This window comes from Hypomesus nipponensis, chromosome 8 (genome assembly GCF_054491055.1).
Source record: "Hypomesus nipponensis isolate SF chromosome 8, ASM5449105v1, whole genome shotgun sequence".
Lineage (NCBI taxonomy): Eukaryota > Metazoa > Chordata > Actinopteri > Osmeriformes > Osmeridae > Hypomesus > Hypomesus nipponensis.
In genome coordinates this window covers 6,997,233-7,014,827 of record NC_140368.1, presented here as the reverse complement: position 1 = coordinate 7,014,827, position 17,595 = coordinate 6,997,233, and the positions used below count along the sequence as shown (strand labels likewise).

Sequence of the window (17,595 nt, the reverse complement as noted above, 5' to 3'; positions counted from 1 at the left end):
TGAATTAGGAGACTACACCAACTTATTCCATCTACCATGCTAATAACACCACTCAGTCATGACTTCAATGTGACTTCCTTAAAACAAGGTAATTTTAAACAAGGTTTTCCACCATGGAGATGAGACGAAAAGGAAAGGAGAAGCGAAGGAGGAAATATGCTGCTCTAATTTATTTGGACTAGGTGTGGGTGAATTGAGGGCAACTAGACAATATCAACAGGATGCTACTGTACAGTAGTCATGGATTCTGCATCAGGCAGCAAAGTTAAATTTTTCTGTTGAACTGATACAGCGTAACACTGTTTTTGTTTGATGTCACACAAAAGCCCCCCTCCCACCAGACATGTGATTGGATGTTTGGCAAGCAAGATAGAAACAAACGATGCGTGCATCATACAAAATGCAGGATGAGACACACATTACATTCTTACATGTCCTGACGGTGTCAGACAAGGAACGAAAACAGCAAAGTGTCACAAGGAGGTCATCTTAAATCAGAAGACTGAAAAGGAATACAACAACCATCGATGGACTCATCAGTGGATTTCAACAAAAGGGATGAGGATTCCCCCAGCGTGCGGGCGCGGGGCGGCCCCCAGCGCAGGCATGATGGCTCTTTAGGAGCTGGGCCAGAAGGAGGCCTGACCAGGCCAGGCTGTCAGATAGTCATGATGGAGCTGAAAGGAGCCATGTCAACCAAGTCATCCTGCACCATCCTGGGCTGAGGAAGACCCGGGGGAGTCAGATGGCTGAGCGGTTAGAGAATCGGGCTATTAATCAGAAGGTTGCCAGTTTGATTCCCAGCCATGCCAATTGACGCTGTGTCCATGATCAAGGCACTTCACCCTACTTCCCTCTGGGGAATGTCCCCGTACTTAGTGAAAGTCGCTCTGGATAAGAATGTCTGCTAAATGACTAAGTGTAAATATAAGACTGAACGTGCCTGGGAAAATGCACACATTGGGAAATGAGTGACGTGATAGATGCATCATCACTTCACAGAATAATAGGTATACACAACACACACACACAAAGTTACAGTGTACAATACAACTTTTGATCTGTTGCCAAATTATTTGGTATTAAAAAAGCTTACATTTTTCATTCTTTTCTTTATTAATTTGATCCAAAAAATATGTATCATTGGTACAAACTCACGCTTTGTTTTCATTTAGTGTATAATGATCATAACCTTGCAAAGAAAAAATCTGGGATGTCAACAACATTGATGTTCACATTATTCTTATGCTCATGCACATTCACTGCACTTTATGGTAATAGAAAAATCTGTAGTTCGGTGTTATAAAATCAGTAAGAAGTGACTTGACATGTTCTTTACATTCTCAAAGTGCCATGGTTCAGGTTGGGGATGGATGGGGGGTTGGGGGGTAAAAAACAACAAGAACAAGTAGGAAACAAGATAACAGTAAGACAACACTTAGCTCTCTGACAGCTCATGTTGTCCTTCCTTTCACAGGAACACATTGCAAAAGAGCTCCCTTTTGGCCTGCAAAAAGCACCACCAATGTAGTCCTGTTCTATTCCTCCTTTCAGCAGTCTCATCAGAGTCACATCAATTGACATCTTCTTCTCTTGATGTGCCTCTGCTACTCTGTATGGGGACTGATGAGAACCTACAGTTTCTCTCAGTGACTCCTCAGTCTATTTCCAGGTCCTATCATCTGGCTGTCGTATCATCCAAAAAACATCCTCTCAGTGTTGAAGATTCTCAGCTTGGTCATGAAGTTGAAGTAAATAAAGGCCAAGCAGACCAGCAAGTTCTTCATCAGGTACAGGAGTGGTGTGATGAAGCCAAAAAAGGCAATGAGGCCAATACGGATGAACAGAAAGGGCAGGTCCTGGAGGGCCACGCCTAGGGATGATAATAGGGGACTATGGGGCATGACCACCAGCCTCAGGCATGACAGGTAGCTGAAGATGTAGATGGGGAACACCCAGCCAGAGAAGAATAATGCCGGGTGTCCTGCTGACCTAACCATCTCCACTGTATCCATCCAGAACAGGAAGCTCTCAACGAACATCTCAGCTCTGGCGTCACTGGCACACAGGAAGCGCAGCGGGCCCGTGTATGCGTAGGGTGACATGTGGTACGGTGCCGTTATGCTGGCAGAGCGTGAGCTCATGCCCGAGATGCTAAACTGCCGTCCCTGATTGCCTGGAAACCCGGAAACAATCCCATTGGCCTCTGATCGTGACCCCGCACTGTTCTGGTCCTTCTCGCTCTGCTGGCCTGGTGTGGTGGGCGCAGTGGCAGGGGCTGTTGCCGCGGCCGCTGCTGGCGTTCCAGGCGTCCCTGCAGTGACCTGCTCCACATTTGTGAGGACCGTGGTGGGGATGTCAGCATCCCGCTCCAAGTCATTAGCTGGAGAGAAACACAACAGTACAGAAAGGGTTCACGTCAGAAGGCGTCGGCATGATAAAGTTGGTATAAGCTGAGCAGATCTACTGTACTATATACTGGAAAAGGGACAATATGATGATAAAAAGTGAAAACAAATATGATTGTTTGCCTAAAAATTAACATCAGAAGTGGGTCCTAGTCCCGTGTTTGCAGTGATTCCAAGCCATCACAGACCACCCTGAGATGGCAGTATTTTGGCAATTAAGCTCTACAAGCAGCACTTGGCTAACAACCTGTTTCCTGCCCAGTTCCTCACCTTGAGGACAGATCCCATGCAACCCAAGGCGTTTGGCCTGCCACAGATAGGCACTCTTTAATGCACAGGCCCAGCATAGTATGACTGAATATCAGGTTTGTCTTTTGTGGTTTATATTCTGCTTAGACATTGAGCAGGCACAGCAGTTCACCTTCATGTTTCATGATGTCTGTCTTCTTAACATATAATGCTTTAGGCCACCATGGCTATACACAATTTGACCTCATAATTCTTGCACTGTTAAACAAAGGTTGACAAAAAGTAAATGAAATAAACCACTTACCCTGTCCTGTGAGTCTACAGTGGCGAATCCTTTCGACAATGTCGATGCAGATGAGAGAGAATAAGACCAGCGACACAGGGAGCTCCGTAAAAGTGTCGTGTTTTAAGTTGTTTCTGATCTGCACCTTAGAGGAAACAACACTTAGACTCAGACCATGGTCTCTTCCTATCCTGCATCACTGACTCACTGAACAAAGCAACATTCCAGTCAATTGCTAGTTTAGATTCCAATCGAAATCTCAATATCCCAGATGACAACCAAAGAGGTTAAATGGCTACTGTGTGTAAGTGCAACAGACCTTCTCTGACACTGGGTTAGTGGACTAATCTCTAGGATCTTTGGTATGTGCTTAACTCAGGACTTCACTGGTACAGGGCAGAGAACAAAAGAATATAGCGGTCATCTGGGCTGAATTTATGGTTGTTATGTAAATGACATCAGATAAGGAAGGAGCTGAGGTCAGGCCCAGACCTTTACAAAGTTCCTCATAGACAGTAAATGAAAGCAGGCCATCTCTCAGACAGGAATTAACCCAGGATGGCTGATTTTGAGAGAGTGATTTGAACAGGAAGAGGACGTCAGCTGCTTATCAGTAGCTCCTTAGCCTTAGGGCTGTAGATTGCTCCCTCGAGGACCAAACTGCTGGTCTCAACTCATCACCTTTTACTCCTCTCTCAGAAGGTCCCCACTGTAATAGATCACACGTTTACCATGGCTTCTTCACTAGCCTGGCAGTAATGTTAGAAATGGAGGGTATCAAACTACAATTATAGGGATTGGTACAGCAGTGTCTTGTGGTAATGATTACTTCCATGACTTGTGATCATTCGTGTCTTGTAGAACTGTTTTAGTATTTTATGGATATAATTTGAATTTATACAACAGACAAGCAAGGTTACCTGTCACAGCAAAAATCACCCCTTGGGAACAAAATATACTGATGGACCTGAACGGATCTGAACTGAAAAATCAAGTACATTTCAGAGAGTATTCCTATCATGCCAGGGTTAAGACTACAGGTCAAATAACAAAGGTCACCTCCAGAGGTGGATCTAAGCTAAAGGTCAAATAAACAGTTGAACTGAGACAGAGGCTCAGATGACAATGACCAACGATTGGTGTCACATGGTTTACCTCTGAGCTGGCGATGAGAAAAGCAAAGCAGGGTAATGTTGAGAGGATAACATAGACCAGGGCCACCGGCCTCCTAAGAGAGTGAAAGAGAGAAAAAGTTGCCTAATTTTGTTTATTTCAGGCTACCAAGATATCGACATTCAAACTATTGCATTCGATGTAACATAATTACAACCAAAACAACTTCACAATGATTTACTTTGTTAGAAGCTAGAACCAATCCACACTCAGTTCAGAACCAACACAACTGTTGTTTAGCCTATATATTCTGTAATACAGACCAGACCAGTCAGCCAGACATTTGCAGTGTGAGTCAAGCTTCTTATCGAGACACATGTTACATCAGTCTCACACCAGGTCTTATCTAGAGACACAATCCTGAAGGCCTGGCTTTAATGCCTTAGACCCCTATCTCTAGCCCCCAGCCTTCATAACCAAACCCAAGCTTCAACCTCCACAACGTAGGCCCTACACCTGGGCCCTACCCTTGCATCCAGGCCCCACATTCCAGCACCAAGTCCACGCATCCAAACATCCAAACTCAGGCCCTAAACAGGCCTTGAACTCATCCATGCTCTCGCCACCAGTTTAGACTACTCACCACTTTCTCTTCCCAACCATGAATTTCTTTTTCACAAACAGCATGTACTTCAAGGGGACCCAGACCAGCAGGGCTGTGGAGGTCACGTAGGCGATGGAGGACGCCACGATCAGCCAGTAGGCCGTCCCTCCATCGGTGGGGGGCTGCCTGACACTTTTAACCTTAGCCACGATGATGGCAAACCTCTGCATGACGACGAAGAGCGGCACGCACATGCCCGCGAACTGCAGCACCTCGCACAGGGCGAACTTCAGCGTCCTCCCCGAGCCCATGCTGTGGCAGCCCCTGCGCTGGGGGGGAGCGGAAAAAAAGAAAAAAAAAAGAGGGAGGGAGAGAGAGAGAGAGAGGGGCTGTTGTCGCAGTGAGGCGACCCCTGTCTCTCTGAGGGCCGGTCAGGCCTAGGACCACGGCATTGTCTCTATCCACTAGCATTTTCCACACACCACAGGCCTGGCTGTCTACTCACCCGATTGCTTACACTGCACTAGGCATTGTGTACCTTTATGACTGTCGGTGTGACGGGGATGTGACTGGCCCTGTAAACTCTTTATATGGTGCTTGCAAACAAATCATCTCCCACCCTCCACATCACATATGGGGTATTTATCTGAAACATAGATGGTATGAGTATCTCAATCCTGGTCTTTAAGGAATGAGACAGGTCATTCAATACCAGACAGGAAGACCCTGTACCTCTGGGACACAACACTGTTGTCTGTCTAACTGCAGAGTAGGAGTCTGATTTACTTGTCCAGTCTATGATGGCTACAGATCCCCACCTAGTGGTGTTTTCCTGTACACTGTCAACATGTTGCACAGTATAAATGAATCCATTCACTTAATGTACTATAACATGGTGTAACGGGAGATGATACAATGTGATTGAGTATCTTCCTGTGAAAAGTGACAATGTAGCAGTAATGAGACACATAATTATACCTTGTGATTCCCTGCTTCTGTGGCCCCATGTTGGTCAAGAGATGGCCATCGTAAAACACAAACATTTCTTTTGGATCAACTGGCAAGCAGGGCAACAGTCCCAATTGCATTTTCCCGCATCAGGTTACTCCAGTGCCCCTTAACAGACTGTGAGATATGTGCTCCCTTTTTGACAGTGCAGACCTCAGGATAATGAGCATGTCTCTGCATCTCTCCCTGTCAGTACACAGACATGATTCACATACATCACATATTTACATTTGAAGGGAAGGTATCCAAGCTGGCCTTGTGGTGTTGAGTCTTCTGTGTTCGTCCCCCTCTGAGCTGAGCTCCTGTGGCAGCCTGGGGTTGCAAGCTAACAAGGGCTCTCTCCCAGAAGATTCACTTCATTGACTCCTATGTTCAGCATCAAATGATCCCCGGTGTTCTCTATTTACGAGTTTTGATTGGGTACAGTTTTTTATGTTTCTGTATCTCAAACATGCCCCACTGCTATTATGCACACCCCCACATGATAGAGTAAAGAGGTCATTAGAAATGTGTGAGGTGTGCTGTTGATCTAGGCTTAAACCCCGGAACCTCACATTAGGTGTCTCATTGTGACAGGTCTGGGCTGCCATGACAAACAAAAATGGTCCTGGATAATGTAACTGGATCAGGATTAGGAGGCCTGCATTATATTTGGTGGTGTCTTTAGTTTACACACATTTCTACAGAGCACTACGACAGGATCTAATTTTAGATCCTGCAATGATGCACTTTCTCAGGCTGTGCTTCCACCACTCAACACCAGGCATAACGCTACAGTACAGCCCTCTACCCCAGTACACTACAATACAGCCCTCCACCCCAGCACACTACAATACAGCCCTCCACCCCAGTACACTACAATACAGCCCTCCACCCCAGCACACTACATTACAGCCCTCCACCCCAGTACACTACAATACAGCCCTCCACCCCAGCACACTACAATACAGCCCTCCACCCCAGCACACTACAATACAGCCCTCCACCCCAGTACACTACAATACAGCCCTCCACCCCAGCACACTACAATACAGCCCTCCACCCCAGTACACTACAATACAGCCCTCCACCCCAGCACACTACAATACAGCCCTCCACCCCAGTACACTACAATACAGCCCTCCACCCCAGCACACTACAATACAGCCCTCCACCCCAGCACACTACAGTACAGCCCTCCACCCCAGCACACTACAATACAGCCCTCCACCCCAGCACACTACAATACAGCCCTCCACCCCAGCACATTACAGCACATAAAACCCTACAGGCCAGGCTAATCCATCCTCTGGGCCCCAATATTACTCAGCCTCAACACATTATTCCTACAAATATAAACTAACATCAGAACAACACAGCTAAACATGCCGTTTTTGAATGCAGCCCAAATCCTCTTGTCCAAGCCCTGACAATAGAGGGCAGTATGCTCCCTACAATTTAGGAGGACAAGTATTAATACTCAAACATGTACTTGGAAAAAATCCACTATGATTTGGGTATCAGCACCAATTTCTATGTTCTCACCAAAGAACAGTGGCTATTTAAATGAATGGGTAAAAATAGCTGATTTATTAGACCGAGGTGAAGTTTACATTTAGTCATTTAGCAGACGCTCTTATCCAGAGCAATTTACAGCTTACAAAGTACAGGGACATTTACCCCGAGGCAAGTAGGGTGAAGTGCCTTGCCCAAGGACACAAAGCCATTTTTCAAGGCCAGAATCGAACCGGCAACCTTCAGATTAATAGCCCGATTCTCCAACCGCTCAGCCATATGACCCCCAGTTAGTTTCAAATTCGACTTTCGTCTCACAGACGCTACTTTGCAATGTCAGGGTAAAAACTACCCATACAATTTTGAAAAATTATAACTTTTATAATATTTTTATGAATATAAAACTTCAAACGGACAGCAGAGTATTCTAACGATGTCTGGTATACTTCTACAGCCTTTACTTTACAAATAAGTTAAAAAAAATGCTACGAACATTTCTCATCTCAGAATATCATAAAATCCTGGATAATCTTAATTATTTAAAGCCAGACATGATTAGAATAATATGGTGTCAATTTGAGTTTTTCTATCACAAATTTGAAAAAATTATTAAGATTAGCGTGGATTTTATGCCATTTTCAGAGATTAGCGATTTATTTGAATTTTGTTTGAAAAGCAATTGAAAATGTAAAGGTTGAGAAACTAGGCCAGACTTTATTAGAATAATATGGTGTTTATTTGAGGATTTTATGCTATTTCCAGAGATTAGCAATTTCGTATCATTTTGTTTGAAACGTAATTGAAAATTTAAAGTGTGAAAGTAGGCCAGAGATATTTGAGATTTTTTGAAGGGTGTGAAAAGATTATTAAGATTTGAGAGAATTAAACTATTTTCATTGATTAGCGATTTTCTATCATTTAGTTTGAAATGTTTAAAAAAAAGTAAAGGCTGTGGAAGTATACCAGACATTGTTAGAATACTCTGGTGTCCGTTTGAGGTTTTATATTCATATAAATATTATAAAGGTCATAATTATTTTAATAGTATGGGTAGGCTAAAACCCGGTCCCTAACGCGACGCTGCAAACTAGCGTTTCCCGAATATGAGACGATCGTCTAAAGTCGAAGATTAAACTAACTGCACTTTGCTATTAGTTAATTATTAACATTAGGACAACCACGAGAACACCAAAACACCCAATGAATGTTTTTAATGTATTTGACGTTCTTAACGTAATTGCATTGTTTAATTGAATGACGGACAGAATAACCGAAGACTCTTTTATCAGGGTTTGCCAAGCACTTGTTGCAGCAATAGTCCCGCGAGAGAGGTGCCTTGGGTACATGGATGCATGACCCTGCTGCCCCAGCTGTCAGCTGCGCTCGCGCACCGTTTCTGACTTTCCCACTCTGTCCCCGGTACCATGGCGTCCAGCGAGGAGGACGGCACGGTTGAGGAGAAGGAAAACAACAATAAGAAGAGATCGAAAAGTGCTATCGCTACCGCATGGCTCACAATTTACAACATCGCCATGACTGCCGGGTATGTGGATTAATCTGCTCTATAGCTGATTAATAACTAGCCACTCCCTGAAACTTCGCTATGCAGCAGAGAGCTCTGTCGGCAAGCGTGTTGCTGTTTATAGGACCGTGTCTCTGACAGTGCAAGTGCCCATTCTCTATGAATAATTTAGTGACGGATTGCGGCCCTGAAGTTAAACCAGCCAGAAAAACATAAACAAAGGGCTTGTTTGAAAGCCTGTCCAGTTTGTCAAAACTACTGTGTGGAGATTAAGGGTATTTTTGTGAAAGACGCCCGTGACTGAGCGGCCCCCAGCGCTTGTACAGCCTTTCCAAATACGGTCGATTATACGGTGTCAGCGTCATGCCCACTACTCCAACAGTTGCAGTGATAAGTATAGCCAGAGCTGACACTGGAGCTGCGGACTGGGAGAGTGAAATGCTCAATTGGCAAATTTTAATAACTTGTTTAAATATGTGCACGATCACGCGATCTGTTTATTGATATTATTCAGAATTGAACTTGCGTTTTAGAAGTAAGTCAATTAAAGTAATTTTTATTACGTTTGGTATCTACATGTAAAAAAATGTCTGCGGACATGTAGGCTAAGACTTAAAATGTAGCCAAAGCATATTTGCGAATGAGATATTTGGAAACATGCGTAATTGAGCGCCAACCACAATTCCCCTGCACAGGTGCATGTGTTTCTGGTTCATATCATGCTATCTCTTTAAGGTGGGGACGTTATCTCGGAACAGAGAGTTAGAAAGTTTAAATTAATGTAGATGTACCGATGTGGTAATTATTTTAATACGAAAAAATGGGGCTACATCTTGACTAGGTACTTTTACACTATCGTCTACAGATCGCTTAGTCTTATTGAGATACTATTATTTGTTTTTTACAATCAGCCTACAGTCTACATATTCAAATGTTCCTCAAGCCCCTGTTGTTGCTTAATTTGTCGTTAATCAAGAAGAGAAATCAGAGAGGGATTCGTCTTCTTCAGCATTACAGCAACACCATCTAAATCCTCTCAGATGTCATATGGCCATGATAATAGGTTACTTGTAAATCTCCCTCATTTAAATGGCGTTTTCAGAGTGAACTTTGAAGTTATCTAAAACGTAGTGATGGATTTCTCAATGGTCACAGTAGGCTGTGACAAAGGAACCTGCTACTGTTGATCCAGCTTGACCCCTTCATCAGTTGCAGTGTAACTGTGATGAACCACTTAAAGGGCTGGTTTGTTTCAATGTTATTGTATTCTCAGTGTCGCACAGGCTGACGGTTCACTGCACAAAAGTTGACATACTCTATATTGTACATGGAGAGAAAATGTGTTAACTGTAGGGGGGCAATGTTTTAGTTAACTAAAATAAATACCAGAATCCATTAACCGTACAGCTTCGCAAATGCTTTGTTTGTTTACATTATTCCCAGTATGAGCTTGCTGTAATGATGGATATCCCAGCCTAAGTACTCACAAGGGGGTTATTGCTTCCATGTTACAACTATGTTCACAGTACGGTTTCAAAAAGGAATTCACAAAGGAATTTCTTGATTTACACTTAGCTTTCTTTCCCAATCCAACTATTACTGAAGTTTGGTATCCTTAATATACACAGTACAATGACAGCAGTGGTTGTTTTCAATACCTTTGCTTCTTGCTATTTAAGTGTTATGTAAAGTAGCAATTCTCTGTTCTGTTACAGGTGGCTGGTTTTGGCTATATCAATGATGCGCTTCTACATGCAGAAAGGCACACACAAGGGTCTGTACAAAAGTATAGCAAGGACACTCAAGTTTTTCCAGACCTTTGCTTTACTTGAGGTAAGTTCCTGGAGGCTCACTTGAGCGAGCAGTTGAACTCTGCAAGGTTGAGAAGAGATTGCAGCTGAATATTTGATTACAGTATCACTTGTTTTTCAGGTGGGACACTGTGCAATCGGTATGTAGCATTCTTTTTCAGTTCCCATCACTAAACGAGCTGTACACCCATGTTGATTTCTGATTTAATCAGAGTTGATGTTTTCCTTGTCGCCGTAGGGATTGTGAGGACCTCGGTAATTGTAACTGGGGTTCAAGTGTGCTCAAGAATTTTCATGGTTTGGTTCATCACCAACAGCATCAGACAGGTGACTATCTTCAAGGGTTAGGGCTTTGTTACCGTACAGTATGTAACTAATTGGTCTTGTAGAATACCCTAGTATAGAGATGGCCCTTTTGAAACTGTTTTCCTTCTCCTCTCCCACCACACTCCTCCCTTTCCTTCTATCCCTCCCATCGCTTCTTTTATATTTTGACCTAAAAGATCCAGAACGAAGAAAGCGTTGTCCTTTTCCTGGTCGTATGGACGGTGACAGAGATCATAAGATATTCCTTCTATACATTCAACCTGCTCAACCACCTGCCTTACTTCATCAAATGGGCCAGGTGGAGAACAACATGTCAATGGCTGTGTTTGGGAGTTGTCCTTTTTTCTGCATGCTGGTTTGGCTCTGGTCACGTCTCTGTTCACCCTGAAATGCCTGCCTCCCTTTCTCCCAAGACTGACTGATTGTCAGTGTTGTGTTTCTGTAGGAAGTGGTGCAGCCATGTGTTAGCTGTCACCCTGCTCTCTGTAGGTCAGACAGTGTGTTTATTGATTAGCACCTTGTGAGCTATACTCTGTGAACTAACAGCTAACACTGGGTTCTCGGGCCATGTTTAAGCATTTGGCATGGACACGTGCATGTTTCATTTAACTATTCACAAATGGCATCAGAACAAAGCAAGTTTCAAACCTCCCATCGCCCCCAAGACGTTTAAGATTTGTTTCAGATCCTGCTCAAGGCAGCATATAGATGTAGTTTACAATTCTGTTATGCTCATAATGCACTGTTTATGGCTGAAGACAGGGCCAGGCCAGGAGTGACATCATGCTGGCCTGTGAGGAGCTGCCTGTGACGTGTGTTTTGGATGTTCCTGAGCGCTCCCATGGGAAACGGGAGCAGCCGCATGGAATGCCAGCTACACACGGAGCAGCTATCCGATTCATAGCCCTGGACTCGTATTGCTGCGAAGATGGCTTCCTCTCGGTTTTAAAATGTTACTAAGACCCAGAGCTTTTGTAAACACCCTTTAACGGGTGTGAGATTCCCTTAGTGGCAGCCTCAAAGAAAGAGAATTAAAGCTTGACTCATGAGGCCTACCTTTGTCTGGTTCCCCAATCTTGACGTTCAGTGAAGTTCTTGTTTCCCTCCCCCTGCCCCCTATCATCCAGTCCCTCACCCTCACATCCCCCCCTAGCCCCCCTGTCCCATTTGGAAGGAGGGGTGCGAGGGTGGGGAGGGGTGTTTAAGCAAGAAAAAGACGACAGGCCCTCCGAGAGGGGCTCATGTTCAGCTGCTCCTGTTTTTTAAGACCATCTGTTTTGGGCATGGAATGCTCGGCCCAACATTTCTCTCCCATCCACCGAGACGCTTCCCAGAGCTGCCGCCGTGTTCTTGAGTAAATACAGGGATTCTTCTGGCCCGTGTCACAATGTAGAACATATTCCATACCCTTTATCCGTCACTCCTAGCCCTGTTCTGCTTTTGCTATCTGTAAGGTTTTAGTGGAATTCCAAAGTCTGTGTAGCGGTGAAATGGTAGTGCAAACAGCACAGCAACTTTGTCTGCTCATGTTTTCTTGGTTACGTGGCATGTGAGCGTGTGGATCATTAATTGATGACTGGTGGGTGTGCGTGGGCATGTGTACATGAGTGTTTTGGGATAATGTGTGTATCATGATCCCTTCAAATGTATGTTTCTGACTCTGGCCTATCACCTCTCTGTCAGATACAACCTGTTCCTCATCCTGTACCCACTGGGTGTGGCTGGAGAGCTGCTGACTATCTACGCCGCCTTGCCTTACGTCCGTAGATCAGCTATGTACTCCATGAGGCTCCCAAACAAGTACAACGTCTCCTTTGACTACTACATCTTCCTCATCATTGTCATGCTGTCCTACATCCCACGTAAGGAGCGCCTCCCTCAATTGTCCCTCCTCCTTTATTGATGATGCACAGGCAGAGCAAGCATATGTCTCTCTCTCTTTCGGTCTCTCATTGCTGTCCTCTTTCTTATGCCCTCTCTTCCCGCATGTTTCTCTCCAGTGTTTCCTCAACTCTACTTCCACATGCTCCGTCAGAGGAGAAAGATGCTTCTCGGGGAGGTCATAGTGGAAAAGGATGACTAGCTGATGCCTTACCTGGTCTTTACGTTTGGGACAGCCAGCCTGCACAGCCTACCCAAGCCCATCCGACCCCACCAGTTCTGCAACCCTGCCAACCTCTCCTCTATGTCCCTCTATGCCCCGGGAGAACCAGACTACAAAGCATCGACTTGGATTAAACACAATCTGGATATGATTACTACTACACATGGAGACACCACAAGTCTTAACAGGAGTTAAAAAAAATATATTACTGCCCCCCTGAAAGTTAGTCTCAACAATATGAATCACCACGGACAAACAACAGGGATCCATTCATTTGTGACAGCCAGGACGTTACATATCAGGAGTAATCACCATTTGAATGATCCCCATGGAAACAGGAATAAACAAACATTGTATTACTGGAATAATAAAGGATCACCAAGGAGTCTCCGGCACTGTGTGGAACACTTCCTGACAGTCTACTGTTCCTCCTCAGCCGCTGTAAAGATATATACTTCTGGTGAGTCTACTAACCAGCCTGTCTAATCACATTGGAGTCTCTCCACAGCCTGATAACAACCTACCAGCCAGTCATCCTGATACACAACCCCCACCCCACCACCCAAAGCCCAGCAGCAGCTAGCTAACCTGTCAGAAAGAGGGATGTAGACAAAAGGGTGAATGAAGAGGAGGGAAGAGAGAGGTCAGGTTCCCGGCAGTTTACTTATTTTACCGATTGGCAACTCATTTTGTAAGTGTTTTCCACCAGTTATTTTTTACGTAAATAGCATGTGGCAACCATGACAAGGTTATTAGTAAACTAATGATACCTCGACAATAAACAGACATTTGGGTAAGATGCTGCTTCCTTTGTGTATGTGTGTCTTATCTTATTTGTAAACTATGCAATGTGGAAGGATCATTTGTGTTTCATGTGCAGGTCTCATATCTTTAGGAGGACTTAAGTTATTTATTCACATGTTACGGTTGGCAATTTTGAGTTTTGAAAGTAACCATGAAACCAAGACCATTGAAATGTGTTTCTTCAGCTTTGCTTCATGCTTACGTTCTCTGATGTTGCTTTAATATTTACCAAGAATTTCAGTCAAATTAATGTAGAGTGCATTTTCAATTAATTGAGAGATAAGTACTTGTCTGTGTGTTAAAGTCAACATATGGAATCAGTAGACAATATCACATAACTAGTTACTTCCGAACACTCAGTCTTCATCACTGTTTCATTTAGTTACATCTTTTTTTTTGTGGAGGGTCTGTAGTTTTTGTTTGTAGAACTGTAGTTTGTTTTTGACCCCCCCACCCCCACCCCTACCTAAGGTGCTACTGTGAGATGATTTCTTTTTTGAAGAAGAGACTGTGTCTGGGGTCGACCGAGAGATGGAAAACCAGAATGTGAAATGATTTGGAGGAAAATGTGACTTGAGTAACGTTAACCCATGGACTAGCCCATGCCTTGAATCACCATTGTACTTGGAATCAGGGCTAGACAAGAAACAAACAATAAAAAATTGACAAAAATCACGTCTTTTATAATTTATGCATAAAACAACAAAGATGTTATCCAACCTAATGGCATCACAGGTAACATTTGATTGAGCTTGCTGTCACATATTTGTATTCTTTTTATCCAAAGTAGCTATGCATTAGGATTGTCCTTAATGTCTATAAGAATATGGTTTAAGACAATGACAAAAAGACACAACTTTACTCACACATACAATATGACAGATGTACACGAACTTACCACACAATTCCTTCATAAAATGCATATTTTTTTCTTGTTTTTTGGTTTGTGGAAGTTTGGAAGCTAGCCTTAAATCAAGAAATGTGCATTATGAGAGCAAGTTGGTAGCTTAATATAATCTATTAAGATCCACAGTCTCTAATTGCTACAGTATGATGTTGAAAGTTTATCTCAAGTTTATATCAATCATCACTCACATACATACAATAATACTAAATTGTAAACTTGCAGTCGTGACTTACAATCAAGAATATTTTCTAACAATTCATATAGGTAAATACTTAACTCACTCATTTTTAGGTATGTGATATTGTAGCTGAACTGAAGTCAAATATAATTTGAGGTTTGGGCCATGTTCCTTAAGGATAGCATATCAGCGATATATTTTTATGTTTACGCATCATTTTGCATATCACACAATTTATTCAGGAACTACTTTCAGATATTAAAGACACTAGGGTGAGTCCCAATGGCGTTGATGAAGTAATTTCTGCATAGAAAACATATGCAGTACAATGTACATTCAGATAATCATTTGTAAGTGTGGAATACAGTCATATAAAAACAATACTATAAAAATACAATGAAAAATATCTATATAAGTCCGATAATTTGGTAAAAAATTAAACACAATCAGTCATCTTAACTCTTCGATTGTCCAGTGGCAGGATCGCAAATGCTGGAATGTGTGATCTGAATTCACTTTGAAGTGAAGATCAATCTGACCACCAGTGGGAGGAACCCAGTGAATACAACCATAGCCTACGTTCAGACTTGTGCCCTGTATGTCCCTCTTCTCTTTCCATAGGGGATGTCCATGCACAGTGTCAGTGGGTTGTGACACTTTGTGGGTGGAGTCTACCTGCTCATCGCCACACCCTCTCTGACTCAGCTATGCCCCTCCCTCTCCAGAGAGGGCTTTGGTCCTGGAGCTTTGTCTACAAAAACAAACATATTTATTAGTGTTTCAGTAAATAAATGCTGTGTAATATTGCATATGAGTGAACAGGTAATATACAGTAGAGAAAACTATTATACATTATAGTATAATATAATACCATAATAGATATGTATGTATACACATACATATTTATACAATATTGACAGAAAGACAGTTACTCACAACTTTCGATCTCCCTTTCACAGATGAAGCTGATGAGATCTTCACAGAAGAAAACATTCCACAGTCCCTCGTGGATGAGTCCAGCACAGTCCTCTCCTCGTTCATGTCCGTGGCTCCAGTTGTCTGGCTGACCAGGCTTCCACTTCCTACATAGAAACAGCAGAGGGCAGTCACACTCCAAACTCCACACTGGACACTGGACACAGACTGGAGGCCACTGGCCCTGTTTAGATTATCTATAACTGCACTCTTCCATCCTATGAAGAAATCACTGACCTTAAACTGCAGGATCGGAGACACAAGGAAAGACAGAGTGACTGAACTCACGTGAAGGCAGGTTCTGTTCCGTCCAGCCATTTCCACACATTCTCCTCCTCCTTGTCAGTCAGACCTATCCAGAAGTAACCCTTCCCAGAAGTCTGCTTCTTAAGCCATTTCTGAGGAGGGCAAACAAGGACACTGTTTGTAGATACTTCTTTAAAACAATACAATACTTACAGTTTTTTACAATTGCTATAAGACTAAACCCCATTCTCTGAATCTAATTTGCAGTGAACTAAACCAATTTGTCAAATCAAACACTGTTTTGGCAAAACTCTAAACACATTCTCATTCACGAAACACAGTTTGCACTGCGATGCACTTGTACTGCAAAATGGTAAACACAGGCGGCATACAGGAAACAAAACTACAACACAGTTGTCATCTGTAAAACACAATGACTCAAAAATTGTGCACTTATTTCTAATGGTGGTTTGGGACGATGTCAGCTTTCACTGTGGTGTCCGTATACAAAAGTAGTTCAACATCAACTAGCATTTTTTTTACTGTAAATATTTGCCTTCCACCATACAGCCCTTTTCTCAACCTAATTGAAGAGTTTTTGTTTGTGTGGCGGTGAAAGGTCTATGACCGAAACCCATATACCAAGGTAAATCCCCTACAAGCAATGGAATTGGCATTTGGTGACATAGGTGTGGAGTTTTTTCAAAGCTAGATCCAGCACACCAGAAGATTTATCCAGTTTTTCTTAGTTTTTTTGTTGACAGTACTACGTACATCAACTCTGGATAAGAGCGTCTGCTAAATGACTAAATGTGATGGTTAATGTAACTCCAATCAAATGTACAGTATTTGTAAAGCCCTTTTTACAAGCAATGTCACAGAGGGCTTCACATACGCCGAGAGAATTGCCCGTCAGCCAACTTTAACCCTTAAGGAAGACAGGGAAAAACGCCCAGAAAAACCCACTTGAGGAGAAAAAATTGAAGAAACCTTGGGAGGAGCAATTCAGTGAGGGATCCCCTCCTCCAGAGACGGTTGGCAAAAGAGAGGTGCAGAACACAGGCTAAACATAGTCATACATCAGCAAAGTGTCAATGGGTTTTGAAACACCAAAATCTAGTGTTCCAAAATCCATTTTCTTTATTGCTACGTAAATGCATTTACTGCGTATACATACAACACATTTTTCTTTACATGTAACTACAAGGCCTGGATGCTGCTTCTCATTTTTTTGTGTTGTGTCTAATGATTTCTCCATAATGTTTATACATTGATTTGCTGTGTTTATGATCTGAAAGCATTGTTTGATTTTGAAGTTACATGGTTTAGGGGCGAGTGTTTGATTTTGCCAGAAGAGACAGAAGTTTTGGAAATTGAGTTTGAATATTTGGTTTTGTGTTTACAGTTTTGAGAGAATGATTGACTGTTTCAAGAAATATGTTTTAGCAATCGTGAAAAAACTGTAAATAAACCGTGCAGCAATGAAGGGAATATAATGCTGTCAATTCATGATGTGGTGTTGGCGGGGCCTGTTTCTAATTTTTCGAGTGGTTTTGGAAATA

At 42.9% G+C, this 17,595-nt stretch overlaps 3 protein-coding genes across 3 annotated transcripts in view; 1 reads left to right on the top strand and 2 right to left on the bottom strand.

Annotated features, from left to right (window-relative positions):
- Positions 1–1,159: 1,159 nt before the first annotated feature.
- LOC146274949 (transmembrane protein 236) lies at positions 1,160–5,168 on the bottom strand. The gene is made up of 4 exons (XM_084703375.1): positions 4,697–5,168; positions 4,096–4,168; positions 2,962–3,085; positions 1,160–2,383 (listed from the first exon to the last, which is right to left on the bottom strand). The coding sequence occupies exons 1-4, from the start codon at positions 4,966–4,968 to the stop codon at positions 1,695–1,697; spliced, it is 1,158 nt and encodes a 385-aa protein (XP_084559501.1). The 5' UTR covers positions 4,969–5,168; the 3' UTR covers positions 1,160–1,694.
- A 3,363-nt stretch (positions 5,169–8,531) lies between these two features.
- On the top strand, positions 8,532–14,399 carry hacd1 (3-hydroxyacyl-CoA dehydratase 1). The gene is made up of 7 exons (XM_084702789.1): positions 8,532–8,702; positions 10,397–10,514; positions 10,614–10,632; positions 10,731–10,819; positions 10,996–11,117; positions 12,503–12,681; positions 12,820–14,399. The coding sequence occupies exons 1-7, from the start codon at positions 8,584–8,586 to the stop codon at positions 12,900–12,902; spliced, it is 729 nt and encodes a 242-aa protein (XP_084558915.1). The 5' UTR covers positions 8,532–8,583; the 3' UTR covers positions 12,903–14,399.
- The window catches only part of LOC146274947 (collectin-12-like), a 26,742-nt gene continuing 23,536 nt past the window's right edge, over positions 14,390–17,595 (bottom strand). Inside the window, exons 8-10 of the mRNA XM_084702788.1 lie at positions 16,076–16,185; positions 15,749–15,894; positions 14,390–15,563 (exon numbers count right to left, since the gene is read on the bottom strand). Of these exons, the coding sequence (XP_084558914.1) occupies positions 15,514–15,563; positions 15,749–15,894; positions 16,076–16,185 (306 nt within the window). The 3' untranslated portion in view covers positions 14,390–15,513. The remainder of the gene's footprint in view (positions 15,564–15,748; positions 15,895–16,075; positions 16,186–17,595) is intronic.